Source organism: Borostomias antarcticus (genome assembly GCF_949987555.1).
Source record: "Borostomias antarcticus genome assembly, chromosome: 11".
Lineage (NCBI taxonomy): Eukaryota > Metazoa > Chordata > Actinopteri > Stomiiformes > Stomiidae > Borostomias > Borostomias antarcticus.
The window spans coordinates 4,810,354-4,831,617 of NC_140244.1; the positions used below are offsets into that span (position 1 = coordinate 4,810,354).

General features: G+C 46.2%; 1 protein-coding gene across 4 annotated transcripts in view; it reads right to left on the reverse strand.

The window, feature by feature from the left end:
* cadpsb (Ca2+-dependent activator protein for secretion b) overlaps window positions 1-21,264 on the reverse strand; it is a gene marked incomplete at both ends in the record, with an annotated part of 91,404 nt that overhangs the window by 6,962 nt on the left and 63,178 nt on the right. For 2 of the 4 annotated variants that reach the window (XM_084445330.1, XM_084445329.1), the window contains 9 exons: window positions 1,058-1,205; window positions 3,043-3,198; window positions 6,694-6,835; window positions 7,318-7,474; window positions 12,655-12,764; window positions 17,586-17,709; window positions 18,243-18,306; window positions 18,643-18,744; window positions 19,681-19,868. In XM_084445330.1, coding sequence (XP_084301456.1) covers window positions 1,058-1,205; window positions 3,043-3,198; window positions 6,694-6,835; window positions 7,318-7,474; window positions 12,655-12,764; window positions 17,586-17,709; window positions 18,243-18,306; window positions 18,643-18,744; window positions 19,681-19,868 — 1,191 coding nt within the window. Of the gene's footprint in view, window positions 1-1,057; window positions 1,206-3,042; window positions 3,199-5,427; window positions 5,590-6,693; window positions 6,836-7,317; window positions 7,475-12,654; window positions 12,765-15,836; window positions 15,906-17,585; window positions 17,710-18,242; window positions 18,307-18,642; window positions 18,745-19,680; window positions 19,869-21,264 lie in introns of all 4 variants that reach the window. The other 2 variants (XM_084445327.1, XM_084445328.1) reach the window with 2 other exon arrangements.

A 21,264-nucleotide genomic window follows, 5' to 3' on the forward strand; every position in this document is an offset into this window, starting at 1 on the left:
CAACACTACAGGTTAGATGCGCCTCACATATGCGACACCAACACTACACATGACAGTTTGGTAAAATCATAGATGTACGTACGTACGTACGTCTTGTAATGTGTGCAGAAATTGCATAGCGACGTGTCAAACGTGCCAGTGCCTTGCTAGCGCAGCAGACGTGTTAGCGGCCGCACGTGTAAGGTCAGTTGCCTTTAAATCATAGCTGGTTCTAATCTCGTCCTTGCCAATTGTAATGCATTCTCAATAAATGGAATTCGCACATGTTAAGCAACATGTTTTTAATAAAGTCTAATATCTGAATGACTCTTTCTTCGCAATTTAAAACAAATGTTCAGATACACGTGTTTCTTGTCAATAGAGGGCGCTGCAGCACCGTCAGCACCAGTTCGTGCGCACTCTTATTTGAAAAAAAGCGTCTGCTAAATGGATAGCAAAAAGCGTCTGCTAAATGACTGTAATGTAATGTAATGTAATGAAAATGTAGCGATAGTGGAGATAAAACGACACATTTCTAGGAAAAGTTATGCAAGGAGGGTCCTGGAATTTGACTGAGTGCAAATTAATATTCTTAATTTTTATTCAATATGGACAAATGAGCCCCGCTCGCAGCTTCTAGTGCCCGCTGACTTAACACGAGCGTGCAAACGTTACATGCATGTGCGCAAAAGTGGCACGGCACTTTTTACACGTCACCCTCTGAGAATGCGAGCGACTCGTAACGCGTGCGTATATGCACGCCTATTAATCAGCTCGTCAAAGTACCTTTATACACGCAATGCAGGCGACGAAAGCACTGAGTGTTTGTTACGCTGGCACGAATCACACCCCATAGCTACACACACACACACACACACACACACACACATACACACACATACACACACACAGGACAGCTATGGTCTCAACACACTGCTACACACACACACACACACACACACATACACACACACACACAGGACAGCTATCGTCTCAACACACTGCTATACACACACACACACACACACACACACACACACACACACTCTCAGCCGCTGAGCAGCCTTCTGTAGGGTACCTCCTGGCCCATCTCCATGGCACACAGCTTGGCAGACTGGTCCTTGGCGTCCACCATCACGTTGTACATGGTGCATATTGACGGGGAGATGCGGAAGTCTGTGGATCTGCTGCTCTTCGCCAGCTTGGACTCAAATGCCATCCGGGTGCTGCAATACCAGCCAGGGAGAGGTGTTAATGCACTGGACCATACAGTATGGAGAGAGAGAGAGAGAGAGAGAGAGAGAGAGGGAGAGAGAGAAAGAGAGAGAGAGAGAGAGAGAGAGAGAGAGAGAGAGAGACTAATATAGTAGACCATACATCCACTAACTATCTCTTAGAGGATATTTGTCATAGTAATACCCTTTGTGCGGCCAAGACGCTGATGATGCTCAGGTGGCCCTGGACTCTTTTGGAGAAATATTTATTTTACTTGTTGACAAATTAAAATAACAACAAAAACATGCTCTTTTTAAGAGTATTCATAGCAAAGATAGCACCTTGATTTTCTCAGGAGCAGTCAAATTGTTAACTGTTCAATGAGAGGAATTGTGCATGTCTGGTGCCAGGCGCTCAGGGCCTCAACACTGTCTTTCCTTTAGACAACTCAGAAACAGATGCGCTGCAGCTGGGAGCAACACTACACCTGATTGCTATCGGGACTTAATTACTAGATTATTCAATCCTGGCAAAGATCTGGGGTGCAGTGAATTTAATCAAAAACAAATCCTCAAATTCTCTGCCCGCCCGTATTAAAGTTGATGACTGTGTGATCTCTGATCAGAATGAAATCTGTCTTGTCTTTAACAGGCACTTCCCTGAGGCAGGGCATTTATTCGACAGGAATTATACAGGGCCCCCTCATCTGGATGTTGGTATGCACAATATGGACCAAGTCTCTCATTTTTTTGTTCAGCTTTTTACACATATTGAAGTAATTGGTACTTTGCAATCCCCCATATCCTAGGTATTCTACTGGAGAGGACAATTAAGATTAAAATTGGCCTCTCCAGTTAATCCTGAGCAGTTAACATCTATTTTTAATCCCTCCATTGCTTTGGGTAGAATTCCTCTGGTTTGGAAACCTGCCCAGAGGATTCCTTTGCACAAAGGTGGTGGTAGGGATAATTTGGATAACTACCACCCTATCTCCAGGCTACCTTGCTTGGCTAAAGTTCTGGAGACCTTAGTAATAAACCAACTCAATTTTTGTTTCCTTGTAATCACTCAATACTAAGTCCACATCAATCAGGATTTAAAGCCAATGGCTGCACAATTTCAGCCATCATATCACACACAGTAGATAAGAGGAAACTGTACAGCTTTCTTTATAGATCTGTCAAAGCTTTTCATACAGTCGATCACCACCTGCTTTAAAAGGATTATCTAGTTTTGGCTTTGATAGAGATGCGCGTGATTGGTTCCTGCATTATCTATCTTCCAGGCGTCAGTGTGTGAAATCAAATTATGCCCAATCTGAATTCTTGACTATAACTAAAGGTATGCTACAAGGCTCACATTTGGGCAGTGTTCCTTTTGATCATTTATATGAATTATATTGTTTCTTCTTTAACCGGTTGTCATGCCCATTTGTATGCTGATGATACTATTGTGTACTTATCAGTGACACTGTTCAAGTGGCCACTGCAAACTTACAGCTTTCTTTTAATGCTCTTCAAGAAGCTTGTATTAATCTTAAATTAGTTCTTAATGCTAGTAAAACTAAATGTATGTTGTTCTCTAGAGACAGAAATATTGATTATGATGAAATGCATATATCTACTGCTAGTGGCTCTTGCATTGAGAGTCACTGAGTATACCTTGGCCTGTGGCTCAATGAAACTATTTCATTGGTATTTGTTTATTTGTAAAGCTCTTATTGGTAAGCAACTTCCTTTCCAAGGTTATTATAGTTAACGAAAACTAACAAAAAAAAAGAAAACTAGGTGTGAAAAAGCTGCATATTTACTGTCACACACACACACACACATACACACACACACACACCGTTTGACGCAGTTCTCGATCATGTCACTGGACATGAGCTTCATGCGGTTGTCCAGGTGTTTGGCAAACTCTTCCTCGGGCCAGTGCAGGTCTCTGATGAAGGTCTGCAGCGCCTCCAGCTTCCAGAACAGGTCCTCGGACGTCCCGGAGCCGTTACTGCCACCCAAACACACACAGGTCAGAGTCCAGGGGTCACCCGCTGGACAGAGAGGGGGAGAGGGGGGGGGGGGGGAGGAGGATGGGCAGATGCAGAGGAGGATGCTGGTCCTCAGCACTTCAACACTTTTATTCTGACCATACACTGACTGCCCCAGCGCAGTGCTGCTCTAGAACAACTCTGCTCTAGAACAACTCTGCCCAGGAACAACATGGTTCTAGAACAACTCTGCTCTAAAACAACTCTACTCTAGAACAACTCTGCTCTAGAACAACTCTGCTCTAGAACAACTCTGCTCTGGAACAAATCTGCTCTGGAACAACTCTGCTCTAGAGCAACTCTGCTCTGGAACAACTGTTCTGGAACAACTCTACTCTAGACCAACACTGCTTTAGAACAACTGCTCTAGAACATCTTTGTTCTGGAACAGCTCTGCTCTAGAGCAACACTGCTCTAGAACAGCTCTGCTCTGGAACAATTCTGCTCTAGAGCATCGCTGCTCTAGAACAACGCTGCTCTGGAACAACTCTGAACACAACTTCACTACTGACCTAAATCCTGGGTTTATCCAGTCAGTGTAGGGTAACAGAATAGGAGGACAAGACAGTTGACTATACCAAAATCAATAACCATGATACACCATGATTATTGACCCTAACGTTGTGGAGGTGCTCATGCAGGTTAGTCACTGCAGATACCGATCGCACCGTGTCTATAGACAGAGATTGACACCGATCGCGCCGTGTCTATAGACAGAGATTGACACCGATCGCACCGTGTCTATAGACAGAGATTGACACCGATCGCACCGTGTCTATAGACAGAGATTGAGACCGATCACGCCGTGTCTATAGACAGAGATTGAGACCGATCGCACCGTGTCTATAGACAGAGATCGACACCGATCGCGCCGTGTCTATAGACAGAGATTGACACCGATCGCACCATGTCTATAGACAGAGATTGACACCGATCGCACCGTGTCTATAGACAGAGATTGACACCGATCGCACCGTGTCTATAGACAGAGATTGACACCGATCGCACCGTGTCTATAGACAGAGATTGACACCGATCGCGTCGTGTCTATAGACAGAGATTGACACCGATCGCACCGTGACTATAGACAGAGATTGACACCGATCGCACCGTGTCTATAGACAGAGATTGACACCGATCACACTATATATAGACAGAGGCTGGGGAATGGAGAGGTCAGGGAGGGCCCGTCTGGAAAAAAGAGCTCCTGTCTGATCATTCCCCGGCTAGGTAACGTGGTAGCAAGATCATATATCTAACAGAATACCCCAGAAACACAGGCCGTCTCTCAGCCCCCATCTCCTCAGCCTGGATACCAAACACACCATGCAGGCCTGTCTCTCCCGGAGGTCAGGTGACAGGAAGAGGGATGCAGGGCCAGGGGGTGGGTGGGGTGGGGGTGGGGGGTGGGTTGGAACAGGGACAGTGCAAGTCTCTACTGCCTCAGAGGCCAGCTGCACAGAAGAAACAGCCCCCATCCATCCAATCACACCGGTCCCTGGTAAGGGTTACCTCAGACCAGCATCCAATCACATTGGTCCCTGGTTAAGGGTTACCTCAGACCAGCATCCAATCACATTGGTCCCTGGTTAAGCCAGCAGGTATGGGGTAAAAAGTCTCAGTAGTAAACTAATCATCGGCATCAGTCTAACTATTCACCCCAGCTCATGAAGGGACAGTAGTACAGGTGACTGAGGGAGATGGAGAGATACAGCACATACTGTACTGAGCCAAATTACTGTAATGATGTCCAGATTTCCACTGTTAACAATGGCGTTTTAAATAGGGTCTGTTGTGATGAACGGTTGGGGGTTTGACCTGTATCTCTGTACCTCACGACTCAATGGCATGCATGTTGAGGAAAAATGAGAAGCCAACAGCCTCTCATTTCTTTAACAGAGAACCCCACCTAATCTAAGATGCTCAGAAGGGCCTTGGCATGAACATGATTAGATGAAACCAGTACTGGCTCCTATTGTGCGGTACATCGCTGTTACGTTGGGGTCAGGTGTAAGATACCATAATACCTCCTCTCGAATTGAGACATACTGTACTGTACTAACCAGGAGGTCATGGCAGAATATTTACTGATTCTATTGTCAACCGGACCTGCAGCTAGCACACATCTTCATACCAAGGCGGAAGTAGCTTATGCATTAATATCTAGGGTGAACTTGTTGAATACACACTCAGAGTCATAAATAGCAGCCATCCAGGATGGGGTGGAAAAGCTAGGCATTTGTGGAAGGTTAACTGATAGTCCTGCTACTGGCACGGGCAGGTTTGGAACTTTGGGAATTTCGAGGTTGACATTTGGTAGTTTCACATTGGGCAGATTACTTGTTAAACTCCTGCAGAAGAGACAGACAAAAAGAAAAAGAAAAAAGGAATCCATAACAGTGGTAATGTGGGCGCAGCAGAAAGCCATGTGACACTCACTGGAATAACTCAATCCAAAAGCAAAGTCAGACAAAGAACACAGTTCCCCTTGAGACATACATACATAGCAGAGATAAACAAGGAGAAGAACGGTTCGGCAGCACATATACAGAAAGGACCTGCATTTCAACTGAGCGTTGGACGTTGGAGCGTTGGCACACACATTACAAACAAAGCAGTAAGACAAAGCAGCAAACGTATTTAAAGTAAATACAGTTTAAAAACACAAGACCTAACAGTATATACTTTTTTCTCTCCAGCGTTTGTGCTCATTAACACATTTCTATAACAGCATAAAGAGAGCAAAAGCAGAAATGTATAAAAGACATGATGGGAAATCAATAAGATTTAGAAAAATAATTCTGCAACACAGACTGAAGACCTTCTGGAAGCACACACTATGAGGGTTAGTCCAACGACAGAATGATAGAGCATACAGGTGTTGACCTCAGCTAAGGGCCAGATAGATCAGCTTATACCCAGGCTGAACCCAGGTTAAACCTAGGTTAAACCCAGGTTAGACCCAGGGCAGAACCAGGGTAGACCAAGGTTGGATGTGGGTCGGTCTCTCTCACCAAGTAATGCATTTATGTAAGTGGAACTTAACAAATCAAGATCATTTTTGTAGGAAACACTTCATTCATTTCACAGTGTGGAGTGTGATGTTGGAATAAATAAGGTCACCTTCCAGAATTTGTCTTGTGATCAGGTACTGGCTGACTGGAACCTTCCTAACTCTAACCCTGCATTAGTAGGTCTCTTCCTATAGATCAGTTCAAGTAGGTCTCTTCCTATAGATAAGTTAAAATAGGTCTCTCCCTATAGATCAGTTAAAGTAGGTCTATTCCTATAGATCAGATACAGTATGTCTATTCCTATAGATCAGTCAAAGTAGGTCTATTCCTATAGATCCGTTAAAGAAGGTCTCTTCCTATAGATCCATTAAAGTAGGTCTCTTCCTATAGATCAGTTACAGTAGGTATCTTCCTATAGATCAGTTAAAGTAGATCTCTTACTTCACAGGCTCCCAGGACTCTCTCTCAAACCCTCTGTGAATTGACTGTGCGATGGAGGACTCCATCAGGTCCACATATCTAACCACCAGAGGAGCGTACAGGTCCTGCAGGTGCTTGTGGAACTTCCCATTGCACAGGTGATCTGGACAGAGAATAGGGGGATGGAGGGAGAGAGAGAGAGAGAGAGAGAGAGAGAGAGAGAGAGGGGGGGGGCATTCATTACCATTCATGTTACTGTAAGGGCCTGTCATCTTGTTCAAGATGGCAGCCTCAAGGAGTTTGTGCGCCTTCTTTTGTTTGTATTTTGTATTTACGCTGTCCTGTCCCAGATAGCAAGCGGATCTGGGCCATATACAGGCCAGATCTGGCCCTTGTGGCTTAGTTCCGGCCCATATATGGCCCAGAATCATTACACATCCGCTTGCTATCTGGGGTCTTTACACTGTCCTGTTTTTACACTGTCCTGTCTAGTCCCTGCACCCGGCTAATGTTGTCTCCATCAGTGTTATGCATCAACTGAGCAGAACACATTCCTAGTATGTGTAAATACTACCTGGCAAATAAAAAATAATAAAATTGATTGTGATATGACTAATTTCCCACAGAGGGTTGACAGGAACTCACAGTCGTTCCGGAGGAAGTCATTGAGCAGCTGGAAGAGGGGGAAGCTGTCCCAGCTCTCTGGGGACTGGATCTCCAGGGCAGCATCCATGTCTGCAGCGTACATGGCCAGGAAGCTCTCAGCGTGCTCCACCATCAGATCCGTCCACCAGGCGAAGGCCTAGGGAGACATGGAGGAGGAGGGGGTGAAGAGACAGGCGCCCGGTCAGGATAGCTCAGAGAAGGACGGGTCAGCCCAGGACCGGTCAGGACAGAGCAGGGCAGAGGGGTGGAGCAGAACAGACAAGGAGGACAGAGGAAGACAGAGGAGGACAGAAAGGGAGGACAGAAGAGGAGAACAGAAGAGGAGGACAGAGGAGAAGGACAGGTCCGAGGCTGGGAGGAGCATAAGTACTGGAGCTTATTAGAGCTTCATCACAGAGAGAGAGAAACTCCACTCCCCCAGCAGAGCACTGTGGACCCACACCGAACTCAGAGGACATACCTGAGGACATTGCTCAGGTACTGATGGTGGTGTGATGCAGCTACTATATAATAGAGCACGTATGTAAATTGTAATGCTGGGACACTGTAAATAAATTGTGCTACTGATTAGTGTGCACTTATAAAAAAGTAAAATAAATGGTAACACTTTATATTAAGGTTCTCTTACTAAGCATTAGTTAATAAGTATAGTAATAAGGTCCTTATAAGATGATTATTAATATGAATATGTGTAAATAAGACATTTTAAATATTTTATATTTTTTATGCTATTTTTTAAATATTTTTTAAATAACGCTTTATGCTGATGACGCACTACTGTTTTTTTTATCTAGCCCTGAGACATCAGTTCCAGGTCTTATTAAGATGATCTGTTTAGTACATTTTCTGGATATAGGATTAACTTAAACAAGTCAAAGGCTATGCCCTTGGCAGTCTTACTTCCATACCTAATATGCCATCCTTTCCTTGTCACCCCATTATTTAATCATATATATATATATATATATATATATACATATATATATATATATATATATATATATATATATATAAAGCCAATTTTACCACACTACTTGGTAAAATAAGACAAGATTTAGAGCATTGGAACTCACTACCTGTTTCTTGGATAGGACTAATAGCCCTGGTAAAAATGAATGTGTTACACAGATTTCTTTACCCTATTCAAATGATTCCTATATTGCTTTCTAATAGTCCTAAAATATTTGAACAGGTTCTAGGGGTGGTTTAGACTTACTGAATATCAAAGTATACCCGCTGTGTGCTCATCTGAGGTATTTACTGTATCTGAATGAGTAAAGAACAATATTTCTTCTATCTGGCTGGACATTGAATCATCATTATCAAAATGTAGATTCTTTTTTTATTTTTTTTATTTCAAGGACATAAGAGAGAATTATGCTAATCCGATAACAATCAATACTCTGATGGCATGGAGAACAGTCCGCCGGTTAGATGGGAGGTCCAAATTAACTTCCATGTTTGCCCCAATAATTAACAACCCTGAAAACCCTGATTTTGGGCAATGGATTAACAAAAATATAACCAAATTGGGAGACTTAATTTCAAATAGTAGTGCTATGTCATTTGAAGAAATGAAACACAAATACCAGCTCCCGAAACAGGACTTAATTTTTTTTTGTATATATATTTTTTTTACAAATAGGCACTACATTACTAAAAATACGACTCTTACAGATCACCCACCCACGAGACATCCACTATTGAGAAAAGTATGTTTCAACAACAAGGGAAAGTGTCTTAGTATGTTCTATGTTTTACCTGCCTCAACAGATCCTCTGTGGGACAACTTCAGCTAGTCCAAAATGCCGCTGCAAGACTACTCACTAGGTCAAAGAAGACATGCCACATCACCCCCATCCTGGCCTCCCTGCACTGGCTCCCAGTTCACCTCCAGATCCAGTTCAAAGTCCTGGTGTTCACCCACGGAGCTCTTCACGGACGGACCCCGGCCTACATCTCAGAACTTTTGCACCCCCACTCTCTGAGTCGGTCGCTTAGGTCATCCGACCAGGGTCTCCTGGCGGTGCCCCGGACCAGACTAAAAACGCACTCTGGAACGTTCTTCCCCAGGCCCTGAGAGAGCCATCCACTGAACTCCTGTTCAAAAAACTTCTTAAGACACACATGTTCAGACAGGCCTTCGGCCATCTATAACTCCTTGCTGCTCGCAATGTTGTTTTTTCTGTTCGGTGTCGTTTTAATTTTGTCTCGTGTTGTATTGCCTTTGATTTTAATTTATTACTGTAAAGCACTCTGTGCATCCGTGCTGTGAAGAGCGCTATATAAATAAAGCTTACTTACTTACTACTACTTACTTACTTACTTACTATGACGCTATGTGTGAGATGTCCTCTACTAATACACAGAGGGTTAAAGGTGTATGGGAGAAAGAAATGTCAGTGACTATTGATAAGGAGACAAGGGAGGACATCTGGCGTCACGCCAACAATATATCTGTACTTGAACAAAAGTTATCCAGTTTAGAATTGTACACAGAATACATATATCTCCTAATCACAGGCATTTTTTTAACCCATCACTGTCTCCTTTGTGTCTTAAATGTAAAAACGAAATACGTACCCTGACCCATTGCCTATGGTCATATTGTAAACTACAGAAGTATTGGTCTGAAATATTGTGCGAAATGGGAAAAGTATTTGATAGAGAATTGGAAATGGATCCTTTGTCACTGATTTTGGGCCTCCCAAATAGAACTATTACTTCTGTAGTCAACAAAAGATGATATGGAAAAAAGAAAACCCAATAAAGATATTAAAATTAATGAAACAAACATCTTATGAGGACCTTATTACCTATTAACTAATGCTTAATAAGAGGACCTTAATATAAAGTGTTACCAAATAAATGAGTGAAAACGAATGTGCATTTCAGAATAGGGTTCTTAAAATCATATAAACTAGTTCTGTACACAAAGCCATGAATGGCCTTTAGTTGACAGTTTGTGCGTTAACTCCAATCCTTAATTTTAGGAGTTTACCAATAGATTGGAGGGAGTCACAGCTTGGGTGCCTTATTGTCATGCATAAGTGGAACCGCCCGTTCATGCATTGCTCTCCGGGGGTTCCACCATTCACATCCTCCGCATACCCACACACCCCTGCCAGATGTGAATGTTACACATGCACTCCGCCATCTCTCCCAGCAGGCACACCGGAGACCTCCGCACACTGCGCCTCTCCGCACCTCCACACCTCCAGCTGACAACTAGCCACCCGGCCCCGCCCACTACCTGAGGGGGCGAATGTGAGGCGTCGGTCGGTTCCCAGTTTGGAAGTGTGGACATCTCTAGAACTCCTTCAAGACTCAGGAGGGAGGTTAACCGGGATTTAACGCATTCCTTCCCCCGCAATGCACCGCATGCTTTATTTATCATATCAACAGAAATCACGCCGTCCTGACGAGTTTACCCCACGGGGACCAGCAGGGCCTCGGGGGGCGGCCGTCAGGGCCTCACTTACCTGTTCACTTACCTGCCGCCCCCCCCACCTCCCAAACATGAACAACCCAGACAGCAATCCAATCAGGGCCATATACAGGCCAGATCTGGCCCTTGTGGCTTAGTTCCGGCCCATATATGGCCCAGATCCGTTTGCTATCTGGGAATACTCTCAGAGCTAGAGCACACAGGCAGCAAATAAAACTGTTCTTCCATCACATTCATGGAGACAGTGTGGCACCCGGGGGGGGGGGGGGGGGGGGGATTCCAACAGGAGGAAGAGGCGAATGGAGAGAGGTCAACTGGGGGCAAGGCAGAGCTGAGATGTTATTGGACAGCGTTCTGTGATGAGGGGGGTTGTGGGGCGGGACATAGGCCAGACCCAGGACTCTCCAGCTGGCCCACGCTCAACCACACTGGCCAGGGTGCTGCAGCATCACCAAGGCAACCTGAAGGGTTGTACCAATGCTGGGGTGGTGGGGGGGTCGGGGGGGGGGGGCTTCCCCTAGTGGACATGCACAAACCATTACAGGGTCGGGCGGGGTGGGAGAGGTCTTATTCAGCTTCAGCACATACCTCTTTCCCCTGCTCGTACCGTCACATACGTGTGGACAGTGAGAACACAGGGAGACGTACAAAACAACATCGTGTCAGGCATGTTCAACAGGGTCGGGATCTCACACAGCAGGGGGGCACAGCAGAGTGATGGGCGAAGGAGGGGGGGGACGCGATGTTCTAGAATCTCAGGCCGTGAACCGTGAACGCCGGTTTTAAACAGCTGGGATGGCGGAGGGACAGGATGTTGAATAATGGTGGACTGGACTTGGGGGGAGAGGGTGGTGTGTGGGGGGGGGGGGGACCACATGGAGCATATGTCTGGAGGCGTGCTCTCGCCTCGGCATGCTTCTGGAGGGCGGGTCTTTATGGCCCCGATGGACATGCTGACATGATCGCACGCTGCGCGCGGCCTAACGCTCCGGAGATAACGGCTGTCGTCTCGGCGCCGACACACACACGCCCCCGCCCGGCCCCTCCCTATCCTCTGCTCTACGCTACGGACCCCCTGGTCTCAGACATGCGAGAGAGAGGGGGGCGGGGTGGCGGGGGTGGAGGGGGGCGGGTTTGAGATGGAACTGAAGAGAAAGATAAATAATGATACTGTACCGATTGATCTCCAGAACTTGTGACTGCCGCCTGTCAAGCATATTAAGAGATAGAGTGAATCTGCTTATCTTCATAGCTTCAGATCACACTGGATCATCTTTAAGATCTAGGTGGATCTACATACATGCTCACCATGCCACTCTAGTAGTTCATATAGCAAATGTAGTAAAAGCTATTTTACAGTGTTTACATATGTTGTTCCTATGGGTCTTAGGAAAATATTTTACATATTTTACAGTTATTAACACTAAATGAGCATGCATCTGATACTAATCTAACTTAAAGTGCATTACAGCTTCAGTGCTTACAGTTCACCACACGGTTTAGCTCAAATCAATCAGGATATTTTGGAAGGAAACCAGTGGTTTATTTATGTAACGCTGAACGACTGATCCATGCATTATGGATCAGTGGAGGGAGCTGCACTATCGCCTCTCTCCACTAGGCGGCATGTCCTTCCCTGTGCTGGTCTCTCTAACCAGACGCCATTACGGCTCCCCTGCAAAGACCGTCTCTTTCATAAGGCCTCTCTACAAGGTGCTCAGAAACAACAACAGCTTTCAGAAGCCGGAGGAGAAGCTTCCCTCTGTGCTGAGGAGAGGAGAGAGAGAAATGGAGAGAGAGAGAGCGCTCCGAGGAGGAGCAGGGGGAGGAGAGAGGAGGAGGAGGAGCGTGAGGAGGATCTCACTCACCTCTGCGTGGTGCTCCTGGTTCTGCTGCAGAACCTCTATCACCAGCTCCGCCAGGCGAATGGTTTCCTCCAGCTTTTTGGCCGGCGTGACCAAGCGTCCCGCGGCGTTCTCTGGGGTGGAAGGGCGGGTGGGGGGGTAGGGGGGTCGGGGGTCAATCAGTCACGCACGGCAAACCGCGAGGCGCTCATCTCAAACGTCTAACCCTACGTGGAATCTTTAAAGTTAACGTTAAAAAAAAAACGATAACGACAAGCTTTCGCCAATGTCACTCTCACTGTGAAACGCTCTCGCTCTGAATCAGTGAGGTGACTGGGGTCTAGCAGGCAGGCAGGTGACCTACTAGCACTATGATGGAAAGGCCTTTGTGGCATGCACATACTATGAACTGGCACAGTGTAGGCAAACAGTGTATGGATAGAATCAATCCATCGATCATACAAATAAAATAGTCATTATAACTGTCATGCAATAACAGCTGTGCACTGAAATGTTGTTTCCAGGCGTTGTAAGGGTATGGCGGAGCGGGTAGAATTGTTGCATTTTACACTGCGGACGCAACATGGATCTAGACATTTGAATGTGATGGAATGAGGCCATCGGAACATTACAACATTATGTGGCAAAATGGGCAAATCATCTGAACATTTAACTGAATGGCTAACGTAAAAAATAAAAAGGACATACAGCTGTACATACAACTGTACAGATTTCGTTATCGTGTTAAATTACTCTATATACTTTGTGTGCTGTACTTGTATTAGTGCCACCAAGGGGGCCTAGCTAGGCCTAGAGTAACCAGGACAGGTTTGAGGACCTAGCTAGGCCTAGAGTAACCAGGACAGGTTTGAGGACCTAGCTAGGCCTAGAGTAACCAGGTTTGAGGTCCTAGCTAGGCCTAGAGTAACCAGGACAGGTTTGAGGACCTAGCTAGGCCTAGAGTAACCAGGACAGGTTTGAGGACCTAGCTAGGCCTAGAGTAACCAGGACAGGTTTGAGGACCTAGCTAGGCCTAGAGTAACCAGGACAGGTTTGAGGACCTAGCTAGGCCTAGAGTAACCAGGACAGGTTTGAGGACCTAGCTAGGCCTAGAGTAACCAGGACAGGTGTGAGGACCTAGCTAGGCCTAGAGTAACCAGGACAGGTTTGAGGACCTAGCTAGGCCTAGAGTAACCAGGACAGGTTTGAGGACCTAGCTAGGCCTAGAGTAACCAGGACAGGTTTGAGGACCTAGCTAGGCCTAGAGTAACCAGGACAGGTTTGAGGACCTAGCTAGGCCTAGAGTAACCAGGACAGGTTTGAGGACCTAGCTAGGCCTAGAGTAACCAGGACAGGTTTGAGGACCTAGCTAGGCCTAGAGTAACCAGGACAGGTTTGAGGACCTAGCTCAGGTGAAACTGTTCAGGTGTTCTGATTGGATCATGGATCTACAGGAAGCAGGCTGAAGTATAGATAATGACGATCTGGACAACCAGGAGTCATCACCGTCAAAAAAAGCCATAGTGCACCATCATCCAATGTGTTACATTTTAATGAACAAGTTTATTATCAAGGTGTATATTTATTTAATTCCTAAATAATCTAAATTCTGAGTCAGTATTCCCAATTAAAGTTCCAACATGGGGATCTTATATTTACATAAGACTTGTCAATGAACTAAAATACTTCATAAGTACTAAAATACTTATTAAGTAAATCAGGTGATTTTTTTATGATACTGGGTGGTATATCACTGCACTGTCTTGTTTCAACACATTGGAGATGCTATATTCTTATTAAGTGCATACAATATTTGTAAGAGATTGCATCACTTTATCAAACATATCTTGCATTAACTCAACATGGAAACATCAGCTAACACCAAATGACCAGATCAATTTAATGCAAATACATTTTGTGAAATAATCTGAAGTAAAACTGAATTTAATCCAACCTTGAACATTAATAAATGATACAATCTCTCCAAATATGTTTCAATCCCATACAAAAGTTTTTCTTTTGAAGGACATGCCAAGACATGACGAATTGTGTGTGAGTGTATGTGTGTGTGTGTGTGTGTGTGTGTGTGAGTGTGTGTGTGTGTGTGTGTGTGTGTGTGTGTGTGTGTGAAATCTAACAGGTTTAAATCTAACAGAGTTAAACAGGGCTTCACCTGGATCCTTCTGATCCTTTTTTTCATTTTTCTCAACTTGAGAGAAAAAGAGGTAGAGAGAAAAAGGGAGAGAGAAAGAGAGGGAGAGAGAGAGAGAGAGAGAGAGAGAGAGGGAGAGAGAGAGAGAGAGAGAGAGAGAGAGAGAAGAGAGATCAGAAGGATAGGTTTAGGATAAACACACTGTAATCTAGTGCTACAGTGAGGATTCAAAGTTGTTATTCATCTCCGTCTGACTCCTAAGCGTTTGGGGAACTTCACAGAGCTCCGGCAGAGCTGAAGGACAGCAGACAAAAATCCAGGAACAAAGACAGAAACGCAGAAATATTCATTTGAGGAATATTTTAAAGTAAAAAGCGACAACAGGATGCTTTCAACAACACATACAAAGCTCAGACTACTATTTAAAATAAAATAAAAAGTTAGACATACAATAGAACAGCTTGTGAGGACCAGCGACAGGACACGTTGGCGGTGACTTGAACTGAGTTGAAACACTATGAATATTTTTCCTTTTCCTGCTGTGGGTACCGTGGTGTGGCAGTGATATCCTACCTGCCTCGAACCACACAGGCAGCGGCACGGACACATGACTAGACCACTGAGGGAGATAACACAGAAGCAATGTAAAAATGCATTCAAGTCACAGTGAATGGGCGTCCGACTGGCAAAATAGACAGATGCTTACAGACCGGCTCTTCACAAACAGACGCTGCAGCGGGCCAGTGACTTCCCCGGGGGGTCCCTACTGCCCCGGGGGGTCCCTACTGCCCGGGGGTCCCTACTGCCCCGGGGGGTCCCTACTGCCCGGGGGTCCCTTGGCATGTCTGACCGCTGCCTTCCCCACTCACTCTCTCACAGACACGAGCCACAGAAAAACGACCACAGGGGGACAGACGGAGGGGCGGGGCATGGCTGGGTGGTTGGGGGGGGGGGGTGTGGGGGGAGAGGGGTGGGGGCCGGGGGACAGGTGGGTGTGAGGAAGAAGGGTGTTGGGAGGAGGAGAGAAGGGGAGGAGGATGAAGTAGGTACTCACGAATGGTTAAATCCATCACTTGAGACGCCAAGCAGAAGACAGGGTGCTCAAACATTTCCCTCTTTTGGCCTACAGGAGAGAGGAGGATCGGGGCATGCAAGAGGCTAGGGTCAGAGGGGAGAGGTCAGGGTCAGGGTTAGGGGTCGGAGGGGTCAGGGAGGAGGGCCGTCCTGGTGAGTGTCTCCTGGTCCAGCAACGGACTCTGGTGAAATCCGCCAGTTCTGATACTACAGGGAGCTCCTGTCATTGGACCAACACCACCAGGACAGGGGAAATATGTTCACTTGGTGAAGATAGTAAGCGCTTTATGCCTTAGTATCTCTGCCACCCTCAGGTATCTCTTTGTAAGCATGGACTACATTCATGGCTCGGTCAAGAGAAGAGATGGGAGGAAGTATGATGCTGTGCAGAGTAGAATTCTCATGCTTATAAAGAGAGACCTTCCATAATGCCCAGCAGCACATGCTAGTGACAGATGCTGGTTTGGAACCGTTCAATCCCAGCATTCCATGACATTGGCTTCAAAAGGCACTCCTCACCAGAGGAGGTCAGACAGAGGTGATGGAAGTGGCCAAGCCAATCACTGAGGAGGAAGGGGAGGAGGAGGAGGAGGTGGAGGAGGAGAGAGGAGCAGCAGTAGAGGAGGAGAGACTAGGTGCACTGAACCGTCCGGACACCACATGCCAGAGTGCCCAACAATCGGTGCCAGCACGTCAACTGAGATCAGGTCTTGGGAGTTGAATGCATTTTTACTCACACACCTCTACAATAAAGACCTACAGCACATCACAGAGCTAAAGCAGGTGTGGAACAAAACTGAGAGTTCACTGGCCGAGAGGCAAACACAGTAGCTTTACAATCACACCCTCTGCCCACAACCTTATCTTTGGAATTCTGAGAGGATTTCCTCTGAAGAATTCAGATAAAGATCGTCTCCGAAGCCCCACTGCCAGCTTACTGTACCTTTTAAGAGCTGTGCATAACCTCGGCAGCCTTGAGAGACCCATCCTGATCTCACGAGCTCACATTGTTTCACTCCACTCATCAGTCTGGCAAAGCTCAATAGAGATCTATTTGATTGGCCGATAAGAAAACGATCGACCAATCAGCATACTTAGAGGAAATAATAGCAGCTTCGCGCAAATCATTCTAAAACAACGATGGCGAAGGTTAGCGTACAGTAGATGCTGTTATAGCATCAGTTATACAGTATCTGAACCGGAGAGCATTTCTTCATTAAAAGAAAATATCAAATAACAACACTCAAGGCGTTTCTCTGCGGAAAGCATGTTTTCACTCTTCTCCCGACTGGCTTCGGTAAGAATTTGATTTACCCGTGATAGACAGTTCATGCAATCACCTGACCAAGTGCCTGCCCTTTTTCAAACAGTTTCCAATGAAGCTTCCGAAGATGGTTGAGTGAAACAAACCATCTGGCGCGCGTCAGGCTACAACCTCGGAGACTCGTGAGTCACTAGAATGGAGACTGAAACCATGACTTAAGACCACAAGTCAGATGTTACCTTGAACGTACAGTTGATACGGAATCTGCAAATCCAACAAGCGTGTAAATCTGCGCCATCTCTTGACAATAAAACCGACGGTTTTTACTGTAGTTAATCAGAAAATCAATACGTATTGCTGAATTGAGAATCTTATCAATTAGACAACTTTATTTCAGCAGCGCTGGCGGTATCATTGACTCTGCTGTAACACACCATCGGTGGGTTTTGTGGGTAGTGTAGTTACCTTCGATCTGAGCGTAGTCCGTGATTCGTTGGTAGTTGAGCTGAGCGGCCTGCTCCAGACATTTTCGGATGACCCCCTTCACCTCCTCCTGGGGGACCGGAGTAACTATGTCCTTCATCAGGACCTGCGGGACCAGGATGGAAACAAGTCTTCAAAACAGTCGTGGTGTTAATATCCTCTCATCAAAACGATCAAGTGAGCTAAATGTTTTTTTCTGTCAGTAACGCACCGTTAATGTTTCGCGGCGGTTGCGGCGGCGGCTAATTAACGTGAACGTCGTCGCCGTGTGCTACCAGGATCTACAGTGCTCTGTGCTGTATCGTGTTCTACAGTGTGTTCTACAGGGTTCTCCTGCACAGCAGGGTTCTATGCAGCAGTGCGCTGTAACATTTATCTCCCGCCATCACATGCTACTTCCTGTAATGCTTGCATCATGTTTTTATTATTGTATGATCTATTATTGTAATAATGCGTTGGATGTGACTTGGTTGTAGATGTGTTGGATGTGTAATGGATGTGGAGCCTGGATGAATGTACTACATTGTTTTTAACCTTTGCTTTATCACTTAGCACTTTAGCACTTTGAGATTTCTCAGAATGTAAAGTGCACTATAAGAACAATTTATTGTTATTATTATTATTACTCAGGTTACAAACCCTCTCAAGTAAAGACAGCGTGGCCTTCAGAGCTCCCTCAGGACGGCCGAACGGGAAGCAGTACCTACAGGGACGAGAAGGTCACAATGAAGTGGCCCTGAAACTCAACACTACAGTAGAACACGCTCAAACGAAAACGGTTCTTGTTAGGCCGGTTGTAAGGCCCGTTGTTCATCTTCCCATGTCAGTTCCAGAAATAGTTTCTAGGAAATTATTTCTATGTTCCTATGTGTTCACATAGTAATTGCAATGTAAATCAGTTCATCTTCACATGTCAGTTCCAGAAATAGTTTCTAGGAAATTATTTCTATGTTCCTATGTGTTCACATAGTAATTGCAATGTTAAACCAGGCAGAAGAAAATGTTGGTGATGTAAAAAACTGGCAGCAGCAACAATCACCTGAAATGAGTGATCTGGTTCTCCAGGATCACACGCAACCGCTCTTTGATTTCTTCAAAACGTTCCTTTTCATCCACTTTGACTGTGCTCAACCCGTCTGGCCTGGAGAAGGATGGACAAACAAGTCAGCTAACCCTCCCGAAGCTCTGGGTAGGAGACCCTGTTATCTGAGCCGAACGTGAGATCTTGCACCAGAAGAGCAAGGCCAGTTCATCCTCCAAGACCTGTGTGCTGCAGCTTGAGAGTAAAACTTCAGTAAAAACTTCATATTGATGGCCAACTGACCTCCCCCTCTGAATAAAACACATTGACTGCGTGACTATACTAAAGCTTACCTCTTGGTCTGTTGGTTGAGCTGTGATTTGGCGCTGTGCCTTTTCTTTCTAAACTTCATTCTAGGCCCTTTCGAGCTAGCCCCTGGCTCTGGGTTGAGAGAGCTGTTTGGGGTCCCGGGGCCCTCCGACCCCAGCAGCGGCCCCCAGTAGCTGCTGCCCTCTCTGACTTTAGGGGAAGCATGATGGGAGGGTCGGGTTAGGTTTAAAGTTGGGTTAGGGTTGGGTTAGGATTGGGTTAGGGTGAGCAACGTGGAGTTCAGAGGACAAAAAGAAAGAAAGAAAGAAAGAAAGAAAGAAAGAAAGAAAGAAAGAAAGAAAGAAAGAAAGAAAGAAAGAGAAAAAGGACATCATGGATCGAACATGCACCATCAAAAAAACGAAGGATATAAATATTAAGCAGATTAAAAACGAAAATTGATTTAGAAACATAAGAGAATGAGGATTTTAAAACATAATAGAATGATGATTTAGAAACATAATATAATGCCACACAAGAAGACACCAATGGCAAATCATACAATGATGGGATGAGAATGATGATTGGCTGCTTTCTAGTTCAGACGAGTTTGACCCTTTCTCTAGCCATTTCCTTTCTGACCGGGGGATGCATGTCCCAGTCCTCTCTCCAGACTCCAGACCACAATACAGTAAGTCCTTCCTACTGTATAGCTCTCGTGGTCTCGCGGAGGGGGTCGGTTCGCACCTGTTGCCGTGGACATGCGAGGCGCAGAAGGCGAAGCTGTAGTGCAGCAGGGTGGGGTCGATCATCGCCCCGTTCTCCGCCCGCTGCAGCAGGTCGCCCAGGTAGCACAGGTGTCTGTGACACCCCCGGACCCCGTTCCTGGCGCAGTACTCGTCCATTACAAACACCTGGCCCGGGCTGAACCAACCCTGCCGGACGCACACAGACGGGGGGGTTCAGGCACATTCATACAGGAGGAACTGCACAGAACAACTGGACTGAACCAAGCCTGCTCGGCAGGGAGGTCAATCCTCAGAGGGGTGCAGTAAAGACTTAGACAAAACTTTCATGTCCTAAAGGAGGCAATTTGTTGCACAGAACACATTAAAAACACATATACTGTAGACACATACAATCACAAACAAAAACGATGGTTACGCATTGTAACCCTAGTTCTATGAGTAGTGCGGAGCCCCACAGGCAGGGGTGAAAATTAACTTTTTGGCTCATGGTGAGTCACCTGCCAAGGGGACTGTAGATGAAAAAATCTAATCAAATTTTTTTTTTCAGATAGCCTTCCGAAATCTAGTCGCCAATTGGAAATTTTACCTGCATTTGGCCAGTGGCAGATGTTAATTTTCAGCCCTGCCACAGGGCTAGCTCCTATTGGCTGAGCCAGCTCCATTTGACTGAGGAAAAAAACCTGTGTCCAACCAAGTCCGGTGCACCATTGTATACAGTAAGCGGGCTTCGCCTGCACAACTGCTTCTAACCGAAATTTTCAGCGAGCAGACTGCAGGGTCAGCAAGTCAGTTCCATCATAGAACTAGGGTTACAATGCGTAACCATCGTTCTATTTCGTGGAGCCCTGCCCCACAGGGCTAGCTCCTATTGGCATAAGTGGAGCTACACGACTGCACCATACACCCTTGCTGGCCTTTACACACTGGGCGAAGACGGTGCACACCGGTCTAATCAGGGGATGCCCAAAAACCGTGAAAATAACGCATGCGTACACTTTGATAGTGGATGCAGCTAAACCGTCTCCATGATCCATCAGGTGTTGAAGACATTCCAAGATCATCTCAACCGAGCAGGAGCGACATCACTCTCTTCACACCAGCGTGTAAAAGCAGCTCACTTACCAGAGCAAACCGTGGCAGCGGGCGCCACGTGGGCGCACTCTGAACCGTACTGATCACAGCCGGAGAGAGTCCTCTCTCAGATAATCTCCGCCGTTCAAGAGCCAGGCCACCAGCGGCCACTCCAGAACCGGAGGCGCTCAAATCGAGAAATGTTCGGCCACTGAGGGATGAACTGTGGTTCCACAGAAGTGGCCATCGCCTCCGCATACCAGAATAGGCGACGGAGCCAGAACCAGCAGATCGTCCAGGTACGCGAGGGTTCTGATGCCCTGCCGACGCAGTGGTCTCAATGCCGTCACCACACAAATGGAGTAAGGAGGCAATGCGCTTCGGGGAATCACTGTCGAAAGACCCGGGATCACTGGATGACGAGCCCCTAGTATCCTGGGCTTCTGAGGGTGAGTCGTCGTCGGTCTCAGAAAACTCCTTCTCCTGCCTCATCAACAGACGGAGGGAGGGA